At 34.4% G+C, this 23,650-nt stretch overlaps 1 protein-coding gene across 1 annotated transcript; it reads right to left on the reverse strand.

Moving 5' to 3' along the window:
• Positions 1-4,613: 4,613 nt before the first annotated feature.
• On the reverse strand, positions 4,614-21,849 carry LOC128680383 (uncharacterized). The gene is made up of 6 exons (XM_053763489.2): positions 20,982-21,849; positions 15,607-16,449; positions 14,909-15,053; positions 8,465-8,676; positions 6,456-6,556; positions 4,614-5,418 (listed from the first exon to the last, which is right to left on the reverse strand). Exons 1-6 carry the CDS (start codon positions 21,099-21,101, stop codon positions 5,235-5,237), a joined length of 1,605 nt encoding a protein of 534 aa, XP_053619464.1. The 5' UTR covers positions 21,102-21,849; the 3' UTR covers positions 4,614-5,234.
• Between the last annotated feature and the right edge of the window lie 1,801 nt (positions 21,850-23,650).

Consider the following 23,650-nt stretch of genomic DNA (forward strand, 5'->3'; position numbering starts at 1 on the left):
ATGTTTACTTAGTAAAAGTTGATATTTTTTTTAAAAACTTCTCAAAAGTGTATGTAACACATATTAAAAATTTCTACTATTCTGATCTTTGCCCCTTCCACCTCAGCTCAATATATGTTGTCCCAAGGAAATGTGTCACTGTGACAGTAATAATAAAGGGATATGCCTGGGGTCCCACAGGAAATACGTCTAAATAATGTTCTCATGTCTTTGTTCATGTGTGTGTACTGGCTGGGCTTGTAATGAGTATTTTGTATGAGGAGCGCAATGGAACATTGTGTTGAGCTTGTAAGTGGCTAAGTAAGCGTAATCCTCTCATTCTCATCTGAGATTGTTCTCTGTTTCTTCTTCTGACGCAAAGCATCGGAGCCCAGAGTCCACTAGTTTCACCGGGTACTAACTTCCTAATCCTATTCACTCACTAATATTATAAAAGCTAAATTTAGTTTAATTATGTTACCTCTTCGCGATTTGTCTACTCAACCAATCCGGAAAAAAGTATAAAAAAGTATAGTTCCCGTGGGAAATCATAGGCGGAGTCACGGGCAAAAGTTAGTGACTTTGTATTAATATTGGCAAACACAAGTTCGCTTTGGCCAGGAAAGGCCACGGCTGGGGCCCTAGTCACGGTCACGCCCCTCAGTCTCAGCCGTGAGGATAAGGCCTGTGATGATGATTATCAAAATCATTTATTCAGAAAATAGACCTTTACAGGCTCTTTTTCACATCATATTCTAAATTAAATTATATTTACCAAAGCTACAAACTACTAGCATTTCGGAACGACCACTGCTGAAAAGAAATACCGAAAGAAACGCATTCATACAGTGTTGGTCCCTATCATGCCAGAAACACTTACTATTTTTTAAATATACATGTTTGTATAATTTTTTATCAGTAATATAACGGTGTAAGTACACAATAAAGTACATGGTCATAAGGTATACTGAAACATGATTGTGATCGAGTGTGTGTGATTGATATCTTACTATAAATCACTGTGTTTTCTCGTGACTATACTTTCTCTGATAAACTCTGACATTCATTGCATACCTTTATCAGTTCAGGAACAAACTAGTGCAAATATTGTCAATGGGATGCAATTAGTATCAAATATTGCAAATCAAATATTATAATAATATCAAACAAATCGAAGATTGTGCCTAAATATTATTATGCTTAAAAGTTATGCGTAAACTGTAATGCTAAAGTATAGTATGACGTCTCTGTAGCCAAATGGTCACGCCTGACAGCTGCACTAGAGGTACCGGGTTCGGTCCCGGCTCAGGACAAAATGGAATTACGATCTTTTTCATATTGACCTACGTCTTCGATGTTAGTAGGATGTAAATGTCTGTGTGTATTGTTTAAGTACGTACATTTATATAGTATACCATAACACGAGTCTCGAGTCTTACTTTGGGGCTACAGTATGTGTGATTTGTCCATATATATATATATATATATATATATATATATATATATATATATATATAATACCCTAATTACTTTGAACTTATATTTAAATATCCACACTTTATCTAGGCAACCAATCGTCTTGAAATTTTGCATACAGAGAAAAATAAACACGTGGAAAACTCACACAGACAGAGCCGCGGGCAAAAGTTACCTATACGTAGAATCTGAATAAATGCTTCAACTTTCAAAAAAATATTGATGTAACTTTTAAAAAGTAAATCGGAAGCCCTACCACGAGACATACAAACACGTGGCACCTTAAACTAACGTCCACATGCTGTCTCTTTTTCCCATATCGTGTACACAGCGTGTAAAAAAGAGAGCGTGTGGACGCAATGACGTACTAGGTGTTATATGTTTCAAAGTAGCGCCTATAATATAGTAAAACACCTTACTCACTGACAGTAGTTCTCAATCTAAATACAAATATAATCTATGGAGTAAAGTGGAAATATAATCCGCAATTTAACTGTTGGATAAGTTAAATTAATTTCTAGAGCTTTCCGAAGCTTGCTTACCTGACACGACTTGTGAACTTGTAGATTCTGCTGACGATAAACCAATATCTTATCTCGACGATTGAGATACGATTCCGATAGTAGCTCTTATTTACACACAATAAAAATACTATTAAAAAGCCAATGACAAGCGGCAATTACTAATGTTTGTAGAATAGACACTCTGATACAAGTATGTAGATGTTTCTCACAAGTTCTGATTCGTTTTTAGAGGTAAATAATATAATGTTTGTTCGGGTAATAGACTTAATTTTTGATTGGTTATATTTTATGTTCCTTAATAATTTTAACTTGGATTAACACATATTTTATTACGAAATGTTCATTCCTCTGGGAAAAGTTTTTCAGGAAAACTAGCCCTGGAATCAGGATCACCTCATCCTCCACCTCATCATCCTCATGTGGAGGTTGTACGAGGGCGAGTAAGGTGCCCTTAAAAGCTGAAAGACTAAAATAGCATTCCCAAAAATAGTTGACGTTAAAGCAGGCAGCGGTTGTAAATCATAGACAAATTTAAAGGTTAACAATCAAAATACAATCAAAAACACATCGAGTTATCAAAATCAAATCATTTATTTAGAAATTAGGCCTTCACAGACACATTTTCACGTCATATTCTAAGCTACAAACTACTTGTTATCCTGCTTGAACTTCTATGGCACGGTAATAGCAGCTAGTTTGCAATAAATTTGGGAAGGCTGATGAGTTGGCTGTACTGAGAACACGTAAAGATGAAAGAAAGGAGAATATATTAAAAGTACTTCAATTTGAGCAGATCGTAAACTTTACCACAAACATTCCATTAAGTAATTAAGAAAATTTCAAATTTTTAATCAAAACCCAACTTTGTTGTTTGTCTTCAAGATGGCGGCTCAAATGGGCCTACGGCTACGTCGCGGTCTCAACTCCACTTCGTAACATTTTTAACTTTTCGTACAATCAAACAAATTATCAAGTTATCGTTTTGGTCATAAACAATATAAGTAATTAATAAATTCATCAAAAAGCACTTCGGTTTTGTGTTTCAATGTTTTTTTTGCATGAATTTTGCTGTTTTCACCAATAGATGTTTAAGATGTATAAATTATTATGTTTTTACTCGAGCGAACCGGGACTGTCCACCAGTAAACATTTTATGATTATTCTGTAACTAGCCCTTTATCATTAATATCGTTAAAACCTTTGATTTCTATTACATGCCAGATAATAAAGTGAACAATTAGCCGTTACAGGTAAGCGGCCATTTTCAAAATGGCGTCCGCTTTTACACGCCATATTTAATTTTAAGAGTCGAGGACAAAGGATAACAGATGAAGCATATTAACGCCTTAAAATGTTATCATTAAAAACGCGCTCAGTAATACTTAAGGGGACACTCTTTATGTTATTATTTTACTCACTCAAAAGTATTTTTAAAATTTATGTAAAAAGATGTTTCATAGAAATAAGTAGCATGTATTTAATTGCGGGTTAGACAGAGACCACGTTTAACTGCATAGCGAGTATATTGATAGAATTGAGAACAAATAGCGACAGATATCGCCTATAATAGGAATCCCCAGTTAATAGCCCTTTTATCTTTGGAGAGGACACGCAAAGAAGCTCCTTTCCCTTGGTTGCCTTTTACAATCTAAGCGGAAGGAGCAGGTGCTACGATCTATCAGTTGTTCCCAGACTGGCGTTAATTGTTTGTAATACTTTTATGTTCCTTCATTCAGCCTACAAGCAAAACATACGAAAACACCGAATTAAATAAGTTCTAAGCGCAGTAAAATACGCAAAATGCTCATTGAATACGTGCGAATATCTAGCTGTGGCCATCAAAATAAATAAAAATTAACTTATAACTTAGTATGAATGCCGTTAATATTGTTAGACTTTTGAGAAACCTTGAGAAAGCAATTACTATCTATAAATAAATATCCTGCTGAATATAAAGTCATCAATCACCAACAAAATTACTATGAATTCAAAGCAAATAATAAATCTACTTACTGCAATGAAGCCCTAGTAAATTGGATGTAATTATAGGACCAACAAAAAAAAATGCTTGTAACGAATAATAGTATTTTTATTATAGCTTTTCTACTCCATAATTGGATTTTTACGAAATTGAAATGAAATATGGTATATACATTAAAATTTCATAACAATCCGTCCAGTAGATTTTGCGTGAAAGAGTAGTAACAAACATACACAAATACATCCTCTCAAACTTTTGTATTTAATATTAGTAGGATGATTGGAATTGGGTACCCTAAAAGTCAGTAAAATTAAGAACTTTAAGTTTGTTCGAGTGTATTCTTCAAATGTCGCCTCTCTCTTTCAGTCTGATTTTTTTTTATAGTACAAAAAAAAGTTACAAATGAAATGAACGTGGAAGCATCGTCCCTTAAGAAGAAATTTTATGGCATTGCCTTTAATTACTAATTAAGCGCTGACGTCGAGCCATTGTGACAAGGCTGCTCCTGAGCGAAGATACGTTTCTTTTACACGATTTAGTTTTACGAAAAACTCTGAAATTGAATGAAACAGAACTATTTTCTGTTTGTCTCTCTTCCTCATCACCGTTTCCTCATTTCCTATTTTCATAACGGGCAAAAAAAAAACTTTATATCATTCAACATTTTAATTCATTAAAAAAAGGTAGGTACAAATTATTGCAAAAATTATAATTATTGAACATCATACATTTGATATCGCACATATATTAATATACCTACCTAAGTAGGTAGATACAATAATAATTATACTTAGACTAAGAAATTCCTGTAATGTGATGGCAAATATTTCTCTCATATTATAAGTAAACAAGATTTTTCATGAATATGTTAGCAGACACATTACATTTGCTTATTTTGGGATATTAAATACAAATATTTGATACGTTTAAGTAATATTTTGGAGCTCGTAAAAAGTAATTGAGATTATCTATAATGTGTACCTAAGGTTTTTGTTAAGATTTGTTGCCGTGGGTTACCTACTTAACGATACGAATTAAAATTAATTATATTGCCAGTAATGGTATGAAATTAAATTTTTGAAAAGTTATGCAATAAAATTATTAAACTTTTCTTAAAAATAAGAGCAAATGACTTAATATATTTTTACATTATCCGTTTGGAGTCAAAGTGATCACTAGTATCACACTATCTACTTAAAAAAGCGCCGATATATATTTTGTTTTAAATATCCTACAATAAAAATATTAGCAAAAACACAATCAAGAGTTTTAGCTCATAATTTTCTTACAGCAGCTTTCGAAGGAGCCACAGGCAAGTTACTGGGCATCTGATAATACTGCGGCGTCTCATTCAAGGTGGTGGCTCCGATGACTGTTCCACCAGCCACTAGAAGCAACCTCCTTCTTCTATGATGACGCAATAATGAAGGGACGTCTGCGAAACTGCGTTCTCCTCTCCTAGAAAGAAACTTCAATACTAAAATTCTAACATACATACCTCACCTCATTTAAGCATAAATGAGTAACCGATCTTCTATTATTATACCTAGAGTATAAAAGACGAGATTTCAAACAAGCAATTTTTTGCCGGAATAATTTTTTATTTCATTTATATCGGAATCACATCACGGTACATACACACGATGTTGATAAATAAATAACAGTTCTATTTGCCTTGCCTAGGGGCAATTTTCAGTGAAGATATTTTAATGTTTAAGTATGTATCTATACAAATACCAACCTACCTAATTGCATTTTGCGACCTTATCCAAAAATGTTTTGCGACTAATGAAATTTTCTACCCGAGTAGGGTAAACGTAAGATATATAAGATAATTTTTTTTTTAATTTTAGCTGTTGCCCGCAGCTCTGCATAGCAGGTAGCCCATGTTCGATTACGAGCCATTAAATAATATATCTTTTCCAAATTTCGTAAAATCGGTTCAATGCTTTATCTGTGAAAGCGTGACAAACAGAAGTGAAAAATTTGCATTAACTAACTGTTGTTTTTAATTAAATTTGTCTACTTATGCTATGCCATATAGCCGTAAACGTTATGTCCGATGCCTTTAGGCGACTTGAATGAAACCTGACACCGGTGTTAGCAATAACACACTCGAAAAGAAAGAAAGACTAGCATTATGGATGGAAATCTGAAATATAAAATTAATTCCGATTTTTGTTTTTATTTCTAATATTGCCTAAGTCCGCTGAATTGCTGGACAAAAAATAAGTGAGCATTTAACACAGCCCTACTTGTATGGTGAAAACGATTTGGGTTCTTGTAATATATTGTTTTGTCTACAATTATGATTATATGTTGTTGGTTCCCCTTAAAAATCTCTATGTATAGGTATCGTAACATACGTCTGTACAATTAAATTTCTCTAATAATTTTGCTCCTTACCAAAAATTGTTCGGCCACGCGAACGAATTCGCAGGCATCAGCTAATATATAAATAAAAAAAATGATAAAAAAGCAAATTCACGACGTACCTAGCAAAGCCCAGGGCAAGGCGACCATCGGGGCGCCGCCGGACCCCTACGTTGTGGACCTTATTGGAGCAGCACACGCTCAGGGTATACGCATGGTTTGCCTGGAAAAGAAATCACATATACAATATATCAGTTTTACCCATATATATAACATTTCGTATCACGACGAGAGAAAGAACCACCTCGACTGGTGTCAGATTTTATTCAAGTCGCCTAAAGACACCTGACATGACTTTGACGACACCTACCGTGTCTAGTGGCAAATAATCGCAGCAGGTACATACTAGTGAACTTAAACTGTACTGTAACCAATTTACACAAGTTTCCTCACAATGTTTTTCCTTCACCGGAAGAAATTGGTGGTCTATGAAAACTATGATTGATAGACAAACTCATGTGAGTTGTGTAGGATTTGAACCTGGGACCTTTCGATCGCAAGGCGGACACTTAACCACCACTGGTTTACGCGATAGATGAACTAACTTTATGACACAAATTTCATAGAGATACTTAACTTAAATGTTAAATATAACTTATGATTAAATGACAATTTGAATTTTAATGTATGTAAGGGAATATGAACGTTGTATCACTAAATGTTACCTAAAGTATTGTAATTTGTTGTATGGATAGGACATTATTTAATTATTATTTATATGGTAATTCTGACACAATGTATTATTGTTAAAATGGAATAATTGAATTGAATTTTGTCTTGCCACCACCGTCGGTTCAAAAAACACGCACGCTTCGTCTGTATAAATTCAAATTCTTTATTCACTTTAGGCTGATATACTTAATATACACTTCATTGACGTCTAAAAATTACGTCTATAAATGTTCATGTCTTTATTTAAAAAATACCTTTATTAACTCTACTCTACTTTATTTACTATACATAGATTTTAATAACGTAATATATTGTACAGTTAACGTTCTCTTACTACTAGATAGTCTACCAAACAGCGAAAAAATATCGTCCCCTTTACTTAGGTAAGTTTAGTTGCCAAAGTGAACGATGGGTCAGATTATAAAAAAAACATGAAAGGGAAGAAACGTTATTTATGATGCTGTCTAGTGCAGGAGTTTTTGCAGTTTCACAAGTAAGTAACTATATTATTATTTGACGACTTCGATACTAGCTGTCTAGTGCAGGAGTTTTTGGAGTTTCACAAGTAAGTAACTATATTATTATTTGACGACTTCGGAGGCCTGACCGGGGATCGAACCCGACTCGGTTTCTGAACCGAGAGGACTCGGGTTCTAACCCCGGTTGGGTCATGATGGAAAGTGATCTTTTTCTGATTAACCCGGGTCTGGGATGTTTATCTATTGTCTTGTCCGGGTCTTGTATTTGTTATAAAATATAGTGTCGTTAAGTTAGTATCCCATAACACAAGTCTATAACTTACTTTGAGGCTAGCTCAATCTGTGTGATTTGTCCTAATATATTTATTTATCTATATTAATCATATTAAGCTACAAACATACGACCAGACTGATCTATTTATCTCTGTATGTAGTCTTGTCCGGAGCTAACGAATCTAGTTACTGTCCGAGAGCCGGAGTTACGAGCTACAGACAAACACAGTACTACTCACAATAAGTGGTTTAGCTAACATTATGTGCAATGTTTTATCACTATTGGGATAAGATGTGTAAACTAAGTCATACAGACAGAAGGATATAAATAACACCCAACGGCCCACATTAAGCGTAAAGCTTATATCGCGGGTCCGATGGACACAAAAAATGCACGATCACTAGTACAAATATTTGTGTGATTTTACAACCGGCCTACTGCCTAACGTCAGCTCCTTGGTAAAGCTATTGTAGTCTATCAGCTGCCTAGACTGTCCCTTAGACGCCTCGTAGGACAATATGAATATGGAGTGGTCCTATTCTAAGGCGGAACCACGCGCCACAATGCCTCGACATTCTCTATTAACACTTGAAAAGGCGGACTAAAATCCTGAGGCTTTTTTAACTAAGAGATGATGTATCCTTACCTGACTGGAAGGTCTAAGCACGAAGGTGCCATCTGGCTGCCCCAGGAGTACATTCTCTGCCTCGGTCCGGTCTATGTTCATGTAATAAGACTCGTTTTCCACCGGCACTGGCAAAGGACGATCAGCCATGTGCCGCGAGCGATCCTCGCTTTTGCCCGGTGGAGAGGCAGCTTTATCGTCATCTGATTCTTCTGATGGCGTTTCGTGGGTTTCTGAAAAAATAAAATTGTTTCACTGATATCAAAAGCCAAAACCCCTTGAAATGAAAATTATATCAAATGCACGGTCATTCTTTGTTGTCTGTGAATAAAAAGTAATTTTGCGATTTAATATGGCGATCAAAACCTATGACTCCCGTTGACCTGGAATCATGAGATAAGGGCAAGAAATAAGGGTTTACAATACATAAAGGAAAATATCGAAAACAGTGACTTTTGAATTTGAATTGAATTTAGTGGGTACATAAAATATCGAATTTTACGTAACAAGAGTGGAACTCACACTTGACCGAACTTTATTCACTACTGTCTCTATTAAATTCACGCTTCATCTGTTCCATGATAATAACCATAAAATGATGGATCCAGGATAATTTTCTAAAATTCCGTATGTTGGATGTGGAAACGATAATTAGTAAAGGTATTAACTTAGGTATATTTGACACTCTTATTCGACGATATTGATTAAGTAACAATAATGCGAACCCATATACCTATATAATAATAGTCAAAAGCATTACATAGCACCCGTAACTCTTCCAGTCATTAATATAAACTAAACACGCGAAATAAAAACACTTGAACAAGAACAAACATCAAACAAACTGGCAACGTAATACGTTACACAAATAGTTTAATACATAATAGTTTTTATTTTCATTATTAATTTTACAAAGCTGGTATCTGACTCATGTCACATAATTAACTTCTAAACTTAAAGTACCTAGGTAGGTCTGTACAATGTACATTCCGACACTTGCCACCGAATGAAAATATCGTGATGATTTATCAGCTGACGTATACAAATAACAATTTAACAAAAATTGTTCACTTTGATGAGCATTTTCTGTTGAGGTATAAAAATCGAAAATTTAGAACACCTGATGCAAACCTATGATGGTCCAACTATAGTAAATGACGCCTTAACAAAAGTTGTTCAGTCTGATCAGCATTTCCTGTTGATGTATAAAAATCGAAGATCTGGAACACCTGAAGAAGAGTCATAATGGTCGAGCTAAACTATAGGATATATAGTTCAGTCTGATGTACATCTTCTATATGTATCATTATAGGTATCATTACGCTTTATCAGTATAATTAAACTGTAATAATTTTAACTCCTTGTCAAAAATTGTTCCGCCACGCGAACGAAATCGCGGGCATCAGCTAGTACTAAATATGTATCTATACGTATATCTACATATAATGCCGACTACACACTATCGGACTGACACAACTTTTTGTGGAGCCAGCATAAAGTTTCTTGCCGTAATGGAGCGGTTTGACATTACAATCTAGGTAAAACTCCGGTTTTTACTTCACGATTGCTAGTCACGCCTTCGACGCAAAGATAGAGAAGAAGGTCTCCCCTATCATGGGGATTCCAGGAAACCTACCAAAACACGAGCTGCAAGCTTACCTGTGACGACTTCAGTGACGCAGTGCACCAGACGGTAAAGACAGTCCACCGCAGCGTCTCCGAGTCTGAGGAGCAGGTTGTTTACGAGAGGCGCGCCCACTTTTATCCACCAACACATTGTCACTTGATTTCTTCCATTTTATAATCACTTTGTCTTTTTCTGGTATTGTAACGTCACATTTTCACGTTTATGTTAACCATGATTAATAATTTTCTCCAATGTTCATTTCTTGTTTGTCTTAATTAAATAAATCTGGAGTCTGGACACCTTCTTGTGCAAATTTTATTCCAAAGTGACGTTCGGTCGAATGGATATCTTCTAGAGGTACCTGGTCTATATTTTGTTTTTGAATTACGAAATACATGAACGCACGGACATACAGACAAACATCATTATATTTCGACATGTGGCGCCTTGCTCAATATCACTAATTACAATTAATTGACTCTGATCCCTGGTCATGAGTCACATTGTGAGTCAGCGTCTGTCTCCTATATCTATGCTACACGTCTTTATGCTTTACGGGGTAAACAGAACCAAGACTTTAAAAAAGTTTTTGTGGCACATATAGTATCACGACTTTAAATGGGTCGATGAAAACAACTAAAGATCAGATTATAAATAAATGGACAACACTATGGGTCTGATCGACACAAACATAGGCACAACATACCCAGGACCGCAGACTAATATTTGTGATCACAGGTACAAATATTTGTCCTCGCTGGGAATCGAACCCAGGACCTATAGATAGCGGGCGGGCGTGAGGACCACTACGCCATGGAGGTCGTCACCGCGATCGTCGTCGAAACCACCACTTGCTTCCGATGAGAAACCCTGCGCATTGGTGGACAGTTTAGGTTATTAATGTGTTTAGTATGCAACTACTTGCCGCTAGATGGCGGTAGGTAGTCGTAAAAAGTCATGTCAGATGCCTTTAGGCGACTTGAATAAAATCTGACATCAGTGTTAGCAAAAACTCACTCGAATCCCATATGGGGTAGACAGAGCCAAGAATTGGGAAACTCAAAGGACAACTGTACAGCGGACTTATCGATAAAATTTAGGTGCTTCGGAAGATACGGTTGTATTTACGATCGTTAAAATCCGCCAACCCGTGATGGGCCCGCGTGGAGGGTCATGGCCCATACTCCTTATCCATCGATAAGGAAGGCCTGTGTCCCAGCAGTGGGGACGTTTAAATGGCTGATGAGTGCCTGTGAAGCTTTGTAATAAAGTTTTGGATTTGTAATCATATCACTTCTATCGAAAATATTTTTGTTCACTTCTATTTCACTTCGTTCACCACTCTATTAAATTCACACTATCTTCGCACCACAATACAAAATCACTCGTAAAGACGGACAGACTACAGAGGAATAAACAAACACACACAATTGTCTCATAAACTTTTGTTTCATTTCACTTATTATGAATGTGACTTTTATTTTATTTTTTACTACACTTTACCCTGGGTTTCGTAGTGATTGGATAGTATAAGATATCAATTTTATCGATAAACTTTATAATTTTAAGATATTCACGAAGATATTTTATTCTAATATCTAATTTTAATGTAATATTTAATTAAATGCATCATAATGTATTAATAATCTTAAAAGTAATATAGAGTAGAACTGATGGTGAAAAATAATATTGCAGTCACCGGTATAGTTAAGAACAAGCTATTTACTACTTATTATATAAGGGTAAAATTATCATACATATTATAAAAAGATGTCCCCCTGTCGCGTCTGTCTGTATGAACGCGATAAACTTGACTTGTAAGATTTTTGTACGGTTTTCAGCATTAGAAAGTGAGACGAAGATTTTCCTCAGGTTTAAGTTTAAAAAATATTACGGTTTTACGCGAGCAAAGCCGGGACGGGCCGCAAACTATCTATAAATTATTATTTGATAAAGACTTATAATTAATGAAATATGACAGCCAAGCCTTTATAATTTTAACGAGCATAGAGCATGTCACTATACAATTTTTAATTTATATTGTTTTATCCTAGCATTTGTCTTGTTCGTTTTTAAAGGTTATAAAAATTGTCGATAAATATCGAAAACTACACTCGCAAGGCGCATCCCTACACACGTGTAGCGCATGTGACTGTCAGAAAATATAAAATGATAACGACGAACATGTGAAACTGGGAATAGACGGGAACCGGATTATGACTATCGCTCAGGTACAGTCAACCACACGTCATGTTCACAAAGATCTTTATGTCGCGGTAACAAAGACTAATTTCTAATAAATTCGTTTTGAATAGTGTGCTGCAGGATGTACAAAAATAAAATGTATGAAAAAAAAATGTAACATTGCTTGGATAGTCGACAGTCGACCTCATGTGAGTTCAGCATAGACATAGGTATAGGTAATAAAAGTGATTTTCCAATGAATTTGTAAAAACTGACGTGACGTTAGCGGTACACGAAAATTCAGCTAGAACTGAGTGAACCTCAAACACAATTTGTTAAAGTTCTGTGAAAATTTTGACAAATTGAACAAGTTGTGATTTTTTTGGTAATAATTTTTGCTTTATTATTCGGGTTTAATTAAGTAAATTTACTTGAAGGTTTCTCAATTTGGTGATTTTTCATTTTATCGGAATCCATTAGATAAATGTAATCAAAATTTCACTCGTCAACACTTAAAAATTATAAGTTCCGTCAAAATTTTTGTTGCTGTCTTTGACACTCTTTTGTCAAGAATATGTTAAAAAAGAGACAAAATTTTGTTGCTGTGTGGGATCACCTTATGGAATAGTACATAGTACAGACATTACCGACATTAGCTGTTATAAATCTTTTAAATTAACGTCTTTATGCGAATGTGAAAAAAAAAATATTCAAATATTCTCACAGGCCAGCTACTAAAATTAAAATTCTGTTTTGTAACAATAACAAATCCATATAGAACCAGCGATCTCAATTAAACTGTATTATATTATGTGTGTAACATTGTAAGCATATATGATCGAAAAAACTGCGAATGAGCTCCCAGGATATCAGTGATGTGACGAATAATCCTGTTTGGCATTATTTCCGCCACCGCGGGTTACACCGTACATATTTTTTTAAATGTTGCAATTAAAATAATTTCTTTTTCCTATTTTTTTTGTGAATATTAGAGAAATTGAATTAGTCTTTCTAAACATAATGTTATTAATGTATAATCTGAAAACTGAGACAGAAAACCTTCGTCCATCAAATTCATATACATTGGAGTTATTCTCAAAGGTGTGGACTACAGCATATAGGACGATGCATATAATTCATATACGTTAAAGACAAACCTTTCAATGAAAAATCTTGTATCTATTAATTTCTAACGTAATACGAAATAACTCACGTCTAACTTGTATGTAAACTAAACTCTAACAATATAGGTCAGAGAGGTATGACGGCGAATATTTGCGACGTACTTCGGTTTAATTAGAGACTGAACTTGTGACGTGGGGTGTACATACTGTACAGGTGTGGCGTGCGGGCATTGTTCACCTAAATATTAGTGTAGTCCACGGCAAAATTAACTGTCTATATTTTATCTAAATAGAAAATAGGAGGGAAAGAATGATTGGCTACTTAAATTATTCTTGAAGGAAAGGTGAAAAGAAGAAGAGGTCCAGGGAGGTCGAAGGAGCCAACTGAAAGAGAGCGTCGTGTTGTATCGGATACATATATGTAAGTCATATGAGAACCGGATATAATATAAAGCTGTCAATAGGGAAGTGCGGCGTAACTTTTCGTTACTTTACTTGCGCTTAGAAAATAGCAGATGAATTTTTTTTTTTTAGAAAAAAATAGACACAAAAATATTTTTTAAAAATTACCTTGACAGGCACTTTTACACAAATAAAATTTCTAATAGATTAATAGATTTACAATGATCTAGAGCTACGACCGAATGTTGTCTGTAAAACAGAAACTTCAAATCTCTACTTAGACCATGAAGTTGTAGATATTACTGAAAACCGCACTGCTACGAATTTTTTGAAGCAATCTCTTTTTCCATACTCGACCTTTCTTAAGTATTACGAGGTATTTGTACCTTGGATCAAAAAGTTACTGGAGTATTGCTGCCTCCAAAATCAAAATCAAATCATTTATTCAGAAATTAGGCCTTCACAGACACTTTTTCACATCATATTCTAAATTAAATTATGTTTACCAAAGCTACAAACTAGTAGCATTTCGGAACGACCACTGCTGAGAAGAAATACCGAAAGAAACTCATTCAAACAGTGTTGGTCCCTATTATGCCAGAAGGGCTTACCATTTTTTAAATATAAATTTATGTATAATTTTTTATCAGTAAGTATTGTAATGCTTCCTGACAACGGATTTTTTTTAATAATGTAAAATGAAGAAGCATATTTTGAATAGCATGTTCGTAACGGTGTAATAGACTGCCAGCCACCGCGGCTCAATGAAATTACCAAATCCAATAAATCCCGTCACGCATTCGCTGATCATTTCATTATCGCGACTGACGTTGAGTCATACATGATTTATGATGAATTCATTAATTTACATACAAAATCCAAGAAGGTTTTTGCCCCGATTTCTTCTTTACCTGCTCTTTAGAAGTCGGCATTAGACCATAGAATTAGTAGGTACTTTATACGCATACCTACTATAATTCCATACTATATAAAATTTATTGACATCACAAAATTAATGTCAATAAGTGACGTACATCATTCTAAATAATTTTGACTGAACTTAGATTTCAGTTCTTTTCGGCATTTTTTCTAATTTCTCCTCTAAGCTGTGTGTTGTGAAACTCTTACCTCTTCTGAATCCAAAGCGAGTCTCAAACATGCTTCTAATATATCTGAGCAGTGAGTCGTCTCGTCTCTCTGGTCTCTCCTCGATGCTGCAGTAGTCCTTGTTCAGCTGTACTGGCTCCAAGTAGTCTTCTACTGGGAGTTTTGTCTGTAGATGTGAGAATAGAACGTTGAGAGACATTCACCAACATAGCATTTTCATAAGCTTATAAAAATGCGCTGGCCGAAGCAAATATTTTCAAATCCGAAACAATTTAAGCTTATGTTGCAATTAGGATGGTCGACTCGACAAAGAAGAAAAAGCATTGGGCTCTTCTTACTTTCAATGGGCTTATCCTTCCGTAGGGAAGTAACAGATAGAAAAATAACAAGCGTAACTAGTAAAACTTAATTCCTTTGGAAGTGTAACTTGTGAGAAAATTTAGAAATAAAAAAGAAACTAAATCTATAGAAACGTGTGTGGAGGCACTTATTGGTATCAGAATACATAGGATTATTAGAATGAAGGTGCAGAATACTAAAAAGAGCCACATAACTTACAGTTTAAGCTAGTATTTAAGCAATTTTCCTGCTATCATTCAGTAAAATTACTTTTTCTGTTTATTGAATCTTTGTGTTTTTTTATGTAATAAAGTTTTATCAGACAAACACACAAAATTACTTCTACTATAACTAATAATATCTTACTAAATCATACTCACATTTGACGCCTGACGCAAATTGACTTCGATTGGTGTTGGTATATCGCGAACAGAGTCATACATATTTACAACACTATCACTGTTCTCATACAAATGTACATCTGCCTCTTTTTCTACCTTATCAACTTTATTATCTTTAGTTTTGTCTATGTCTTCTTCTACTGAGTCGAGTCTTTTAAAAAAAGGCATTCTAAACGACTGAAATAGCTCTTGTATTTTTACAAGACCAGATTTCATATTATGATGAATTTGACTTTGATTATCTGAATTACCTTCATTTTTATTAACATCGTTGTAACAAAGATCTTCGTAAAAATGATCTTCTGGAAACTTATCGAACTCTTCAGTCGTCGATAAGGTTTTATATTTCGTTCTAGATTCATGTTTCTTATACGTTCTTTGAATGAAAATATTGTTAGTTTTAACTGAATAATATCCACGGTCATCAAAGGTTTCGTTTTTAGAAAATCTTGAAAATATATCAGGGTAATCGTAGCTTAGTCTAAATAATCTTCGAGTCTTCCTACCATTATCCATGGGTAGATAGGATGAATTAGGTTTCTCTAATGTCTGTTGGTGTCTATACAAAAAACTCTTAGCCGGTACCAACCTTTTTAATATATCGTCAATATTCGACATCGATGTCGAAGCTTTCTGTTCTTCTCTAACTTTTTTCGATGGAACAGTTTGATATTGGCATTCAATAGGAAGTTCCATTTCTTTATCGTCTGTTAACTTTGCTAGATATTTATCTGAATCGAGTTTCAAGTCTTGAATGAACGAAATTAATTTCTTAGCGTCAGATTTCGGTCTCCACAGCTTCACGAGTCCCTCGGTGACACCCTGGAAATTATGATGCAAATAGGTTTGGAAGTTGCGTTGGAGGTACACATAACTTATTTTTTTTATTTCTCGAAGGAGTAAAAGTTTTTAAGTCATGTTTGTTGATGGCTTTCGGATTTATTATTTTATTTTTTTACTATAAAATAATGACTGATATTTTGAAATATTTTGATTTTAAGTCATATTAATTAGGATCGTTTCTTGACGCCCCCATAACGTAAATATTTTGGAGTAAAAATCACATGTATTCCATAGTTCTTATGAACTAGCTGTGTATGTCCGCAAACATCTGTAGGCGCCTACATTAGTTAATTAGCAATTATGATCACTACTATTTAAAATATAATTGATTTATGACATTATTACGTACGTTTTGTACATTTAACTTTTTATTTATATATTTTTTTGTATGACAATTTTCAATAATTTTATTGGAAATACATTTTTTTTTTAATTATGCATTCAAATTTTGACATTCTTAATAATGATATAAATTCGTCCTCCTAATTTTTAATATATGTATAAGACCTGTATTTGTTAATTGACGTCCTTGGAGAAAAGGCTGCGGTGAAGTTTGTTGCGCCGCTTCTTCCTCGCCTGCGCTTTGGAAGTCGGCAGTAGACTTAGTTTAAGTAATTTTTTGACGTCAATAAGTGATGTATATATCATGCTAAATTGAATAAATGAAGAATGAAAGCGTAAAATAAAAACTATTTGACTGTGATTTTACAACTGGCCGTCTGCTTGACGTTAACCCTCTGTAAAATGCTATTTTTGCCGATCGAGTATATGGAATGGTCCTATAGACAGGTCCTATACATATAGCCCTGAACGGACTAAACCGTTGGATGATACCTAAAACATTTTAGTGTGCCAGTTAATCGGAATGACACAATTTCACTAATATAGCTACAGTATAGTAGTAATAGTAGCCACAGACAATTTAGCTGTGGCCATAAATAAAATAATATTATTCTTTTATCTATACTTTATTGATTGTTCTTTATTGATGAAAACTGCTCCACCGACAAGAACAAAGTTCTTAAATTAATTGATGATGATGATCTGTGGCTGTGGCAGCGGCTAGCTAGCTTACGTTTAAAATTGGCGAACTTTCCGAATCAGTTGGTTGGATTGATGTTCCACGGGCAAAGAAGGGAAGCAAACAGTGGGGGTCAGACGGTGTGAACTAATAGGTTAAATTAAAAAAGTTTTCCCGTCGGGGCCCCGGATTTATCTTGGATTGGCAGGTTGTTGACGGAACGATATTTTGTTTACGTTGTTTGCTGTTGATGTAAACAAAAATCATGTACCTGTCTCAAGATTAGTAATAAATAAATATATTACAACTAAGTATATTAGGACAAATCATACAGATTGAGCTAGCCCCAAAGTAAGTTCTATACTTGTATTATGGGATACTAACTCAACGATACTATATTTTATATCAAATTAATATATAGATAAACATCCAAGACCTGGGCCAAACACAAAAAGATCATTTTCCATCATGATCCGACCGGGGATCGAACCCCGGACTTCTCGGTTCAGAGACCACTGCGCCACCGAGGTCGTCGTAAAGTGCTTGCCTTGCTTGCGAGTAATGAAAGAAGTATCTAATTAAAAAACTGGAAAAAAAATCTGCAATATTACGATCGATAATACATAGAATACTAGCTTCGCCCCGGGGCTTCGCTCCCGTGGGAATTTCGAGAAAAAAGTAGCCTATGTGTTATTCCATTATATATTTAACCCGTGTAACAAATTTCATAACAATCGGTCCAGTAGATTTTGCGTGAAAGAGTAGCAAACATACACACACAACACACATACATCCTCACAAACTTTTGCAATTATAATATTAAGTAGGATTGCAGAACAATAGCAGCTATCGATAACTCGGCAATTGTAAGTAATAAAACCTTTCATAAAAGTAATAACTCATTTACGCTTATATCGAGCTTCGCAGCGTCACAGACCCAAATGCAACCTGTGAAGATGAGAGAGACTACGAGCAATCGATTTATGTTTAAAAGCTTAGTATAACTTGACGACATAAGCTGGCACTTAACTACGGACGATAGAGCTTTCACAATGTTTAAGTACAGGCACTTTATTATAGCTAACAGAATGACTTCAGCAAATGAAAAAAGATACCCAGAAAGACCTACAGTAGGTGGACTCATTTTTATCATATTATCCAAGATACTTGAATAATACTTAATGGGTCTATGTTTTATTTCTTGATGAAAAATTAAAATGATCTTGACCAATTACGCCACAGTAGTAGATATAGGATTTTAATAGAAACTGATATGCCATCAAAAACATGCTGTAAAAATCACCAAAGGACCTTCTGTCTTAAATTATTACGTAAGTTATTATCATATATCAATATTATAAATCTTTTACGTTTTAAAGAAATAAATAAATATATTAGGACAAATTACACAGATTGAGCTAGCCCCAAAGTAAGTTCTAGACTTGTGTTATGGGATACTAACTCAACGATACTATATTTTATAACAAATACATATATAAATAAACATCCAAGACCCGAGCCAATCAGAAAAAGATCATTTTCCATCATGACCCGACCGAGGATCGAACCCGGGACCTCTCGGTTCAGAGGCAAGCACTTTACCACTGCGCCACCGAGGTCGTCAAAAATAGATCGACTTGACCTTATATACCTAATTATAATAACTAAGTTCACATCTTTCGATCCACGGCTTCTTTTATAGAAAATAGATCTATCATGTATGAATAACAATTGGCCAATCAATAAAATACTATCGAATTAAAAAAATATTTAAATAGATGCCTACTGAAGACTTGATATGAAGATTTATGCGTTTGAGCGTGACATACTAAACCTACTGTTGTTGTATTGCAAATTTATTCCCAGACGGGTTATTTAGAAATCTAAATCTAGAGTAGGTACTTAGTATGTGAATGTACTAGTGAACTTGAGAATTCGTCTGCTTAGTGTTGTCAGTTAATACATACATATCGACAAAAAATCCATTAAATTGTGAGTCAAAACAAATGTGCAATTAGAGATGTATTGTGATACATCTTTAATTCCACTGATGCACCGATTAAGATGCACTAGATCAAAAGTTATGTTTTCCTCTGTCCTATTCAGTCAATAATTTTAAAGAATTTAGTGTAATTATACGAACATATATAGGTACGTTTAAAAAAAATTAACAAAAAAGGAATGACACACATTTTTATCCCGGGAGCGAAGCTCCGGGGCGCAGCTAGTAATATTATAGATGCGAAAATTTGTGAGCATGTATGTTTGTTACTCTTTCATGCAAAATCTATTGAACGGATTGCTGTGAAATTTGGTACCTACACGGGGTAGACTATGTCCTAGAATAACAAATGAATATATACGAATTTTTCTTCTTATTGGCGTGTCGATGGCGAATCATATTAGAGAAGACCAATAAGACACCATCTATATAATTTACTGTCACATTCATAAAATGACCAACAAATCAAAACTAAACTTTATCACGTCACTTTAAAGTTTAAAATAAATTTCAACAGCATGCGCGAATGGCTGTGTCGTATCTTTTAAAAGTAAACCTTATTAAAATGGCGTAAGGTTTAATATTAGTTTGAATAAAAACAAAGTATCTATAGCGTCATTCAAATCCTTCAGCGTGCAGGTGGTGGGACCTGTGTTATATTTATTACTAATACCTACCTGTGTAGGTGTTAGTAATAAATATAACAAACTTCCTAATAAATAATAAATAAATATGAATAAACTTATCGATGTTTTTTCAGTAGTGATTGACCACAACACTAGTGCTACATAAATAAAAAGGCTTTCAGGGAAAATTGTATTGCATTATAGTATTAACCTAAGTTGATAACAAAAAAATTATTTTAAATAAAAACTGTGTCAAATTGTATACCTAATCACATTTAAAATATAGTCAATATATTTTAATGTATTTTTTTGAAACTTATTTTTACTAGTTACAAATGTAATAAATATCATTAGGTACAGACGGACTGAACTCGATCATTTTGAAATGTGACCCGTATTTTAGCTTTTGTTTAAATTAAAAATTATTCCCAGTGGACGAATTGAACAATTGGACTTTCATAATAAACTCGGATAAATATGAAAACAATAATGTTACTTTTATTTATAACTTTTTGTTTTGTGGGATGATAGTGTCCATCCTGTGCATACCCACAGCCAGTGCAAGATGCAAGATATCACACTGTAAACTCAAGTTGTTGCAAATAATCTGTTTTTTACCAACCAAAAAATTAGTTCTTAGAGAATTAAAAATAAAATAAAAATGTATCAGTGTTAGAAATAACACATACGGAAGCTTCCATTCTGACGGTCGCTAGATGCCTTACGTACTCTCTCTCTCCCTCTCTCTCTCTCTCTCTCTCTCAGAAGAAGAAGAAAAATTAGTCCCGAGATCTGACGTTTCAAAGTTGAGGAACGAACCAGGAAAACGCTCAGATCAGAAAGAAAGAAAGGTAATACTTACCATTAGTTTCGTCCCATCAATCTGCTTCTCAATCACCAATTCCACAAATTCCTGGAGATCAGACTTCCTCAGTATCTCCACCAAGCTGTTCACGTCCAGATACTCCACTTTCGAGCTCATTTTCACCGTTATTTATTAATATATAGTTAGTTTTTTTTTAGTTTTTTATTTTGTAATAAAACTTTATGCTTTGGTTTTTAAACATTTTATACATTTAAATTAATTTCATCGAACTACCCAGCTATTCAGATTATAAACAGGAAAGCGGATGTTGGGCTCATGGGCTCCAACACCTTATAGCCGTAAGGAATGCTTTTAGTCGAGAGATAAATTTAGAATACATAAACCAAATTAAAACAGACAGTATTTAGGGAGAATGGGAGATTCTTTTTCGACTTAGATTTTCTTTACAAGGCAGTTGATAATTAAGTTCATTACACTTTGTCGAAAGTAATTAGATTTTCTTTACAAAGCAGGAGTTTCAACGTTGATAACTAATTAACATTAATATAATAACTTGGTTATGTCATCATTCACTAATAGCTAAATCTAAAAAATAATCATTTATTTAATGAAACATGTACAAGCTGATATTGTAATTATTTTTTGTAATATTAATTTTAAATTATGTTAGACTTTAAAAATACTAGGTTCTGAACTTGTCGCAACATTTTTTTTTATAAATTATCTTTCTATGAGTCATGTTTTTTTTTTTACTTTTTCGGTATGTTTCTTTTTTTTTGTATTATTGAACACACTTATTTTTTTCTTATAAAATCGTGAATTTTTTATACGCAGGTTTAACGTTCCGTTAATAAAGCACTGTGTAGTCACTGTATCGAGTCTCTGACTTATCCAAACTGGTAGTCTGGCCTCACAATTGTAAGTAATTAGCCTGGCAGTGAGTGTGTCACGGGTTACCGGGATCTTAACGTTGATTTTGTGACGATTTTATCGGCCATGATCGCCCCCAATCGTAATTATGCAATAATAATTATGCCTAGGTACTATCAGTATACTTAAAAGTAACGTAAGTAAGTAACTAAGTCTACTGCCGACTTCAAAAGCGCAGATGAAGAAGATGCGGTGCAAAAAACTTCACCGCAGCCTTTTCTCCAAAGACATTGTGTTGACATTGTCAGATTATAATTTTACACAATCTTCTTCTTAGCATCGACTTGCCAAATCATATTTTTACCGATACAGCATTAGCTGTGGCGCTATATAGATTCTTCAGCCTGCTCAGGAAGCAAGCCACAGACCTAAAGATACCTCAACTAATCCCTTTCAATTATAACTTCAATAAGTGCCCAAAGGGCGAGCTAATCCTCAGTAATTGGGCGAAACAGTTTTAAGCCGGGATCTGTGTGCTCAGGACTTGAGAACTTAAATACCCACTTGTTAGTACGCTTCAAGAAATTCTGATGGTTCTGATGGGACATGAGAGACGGCAAAGTGCCACTAACTACGTAATACTTTTTCTGAATTTTTCCTGTTTTTCTCTTCTTCTTTTTCTTTATGTGCCTTCATTCATTACGGAATATATTCTGTTATCATACTGAATGTTGGCTCTCAGCACCAAAGCTAATCTGAATAATTGCTCGACTATTTTGACTCCCGTATGTATGTTTAGGATTTGTTTTTTCCAATTTCTTTTTCAGAAACATCTGGTTCTTTTTGAATCTTTCGAAGGAAACCTCAAAAATGATGTCACTTTGCTTTTTCGAGAAAAAGTATGTTTTGTTTTCTCTTTTTCCAAATTTTCAACGCGAGTCACGATTTATTTCTCGCGATTTCATCATACGTGGTACACTCGTATAAGTAGTGAGACATATTATGTGAAGTGATTTTCCCCAGTAGCATAAAAATTTACGAGACCAATAGTATGATTTACGTTTCTTGTTCATTGTATTGAGCCAGTAGTTAGATGACGAATTATTGTTGGTCCAACTGTAATGACATCATTCTTATTTTTCTCCTTTCTTAGGAATCTACCGTATCTACCACAATTGTAAAGCATTATAACTACCATATTTATTTTTTGAATTTGCCTCTTTGCTGCCAGTATTTGCTAATAGCTATTTGGCCATTCTGTAACTCGTCCGCCGTATTCCTTATTCAAATAAAATGACATCACCAATTGACTCCCATTCTGCTACATTCATAAAATGACCAACAAATCAAAATTAAACTTTATCACGTCACATTAAAGTTTAAAATAAATTTCGACAGCATGCGCGAATGGCTGTGTCGGATCTTTTAAAAGTAAACCTTATTAAAATGGCGTAAGGTTTAATATCGGTTTGAATAAAAAAAAAGTATCAACAGGTACGTATAAAGTTGCTAATTGGACCTTTCTGAGTGCACAGTCGGGAATAACTAAAATGTATAAAGGACCAATTAAGAGAGGCGTTGTGAAACTTATAAGGAAACTAAGCCGTGGAAGTTCTTTAATATAGGTTAAATTATAGATATTATTATACCTGCCTCTTCAACCAGTGTGTCCTCCCTACTTTCACCTATGGTGCCGAGTCATACCATGTGCAAGATTGCAGTTGCGCACAGGGCCATGGAACGAGCCATGCTCAGCATCAAATTACAAGATCGAGTTCGCAACCAGAAAACTCAAGACGTGGTCTCCGGAGTCGCGACATTAAAATGGAATTAGG

This window comes from Plodia interpunctella, chromosome 24 (assembly GCF_027563975.2).
Source record: "Plodia interpunctella isolate USDA-ARS_2022_Savannah chromosome 24, ilPloInte3.2, whole genome shotgun sequence".
In the NCBI taxonomy this organism is placed as follows: Eukaryota; Metazoa; Arthropoda; class Insecta; order Lepidoptera; family Pyralidae; genus Plodia; species Plodia interpunctella.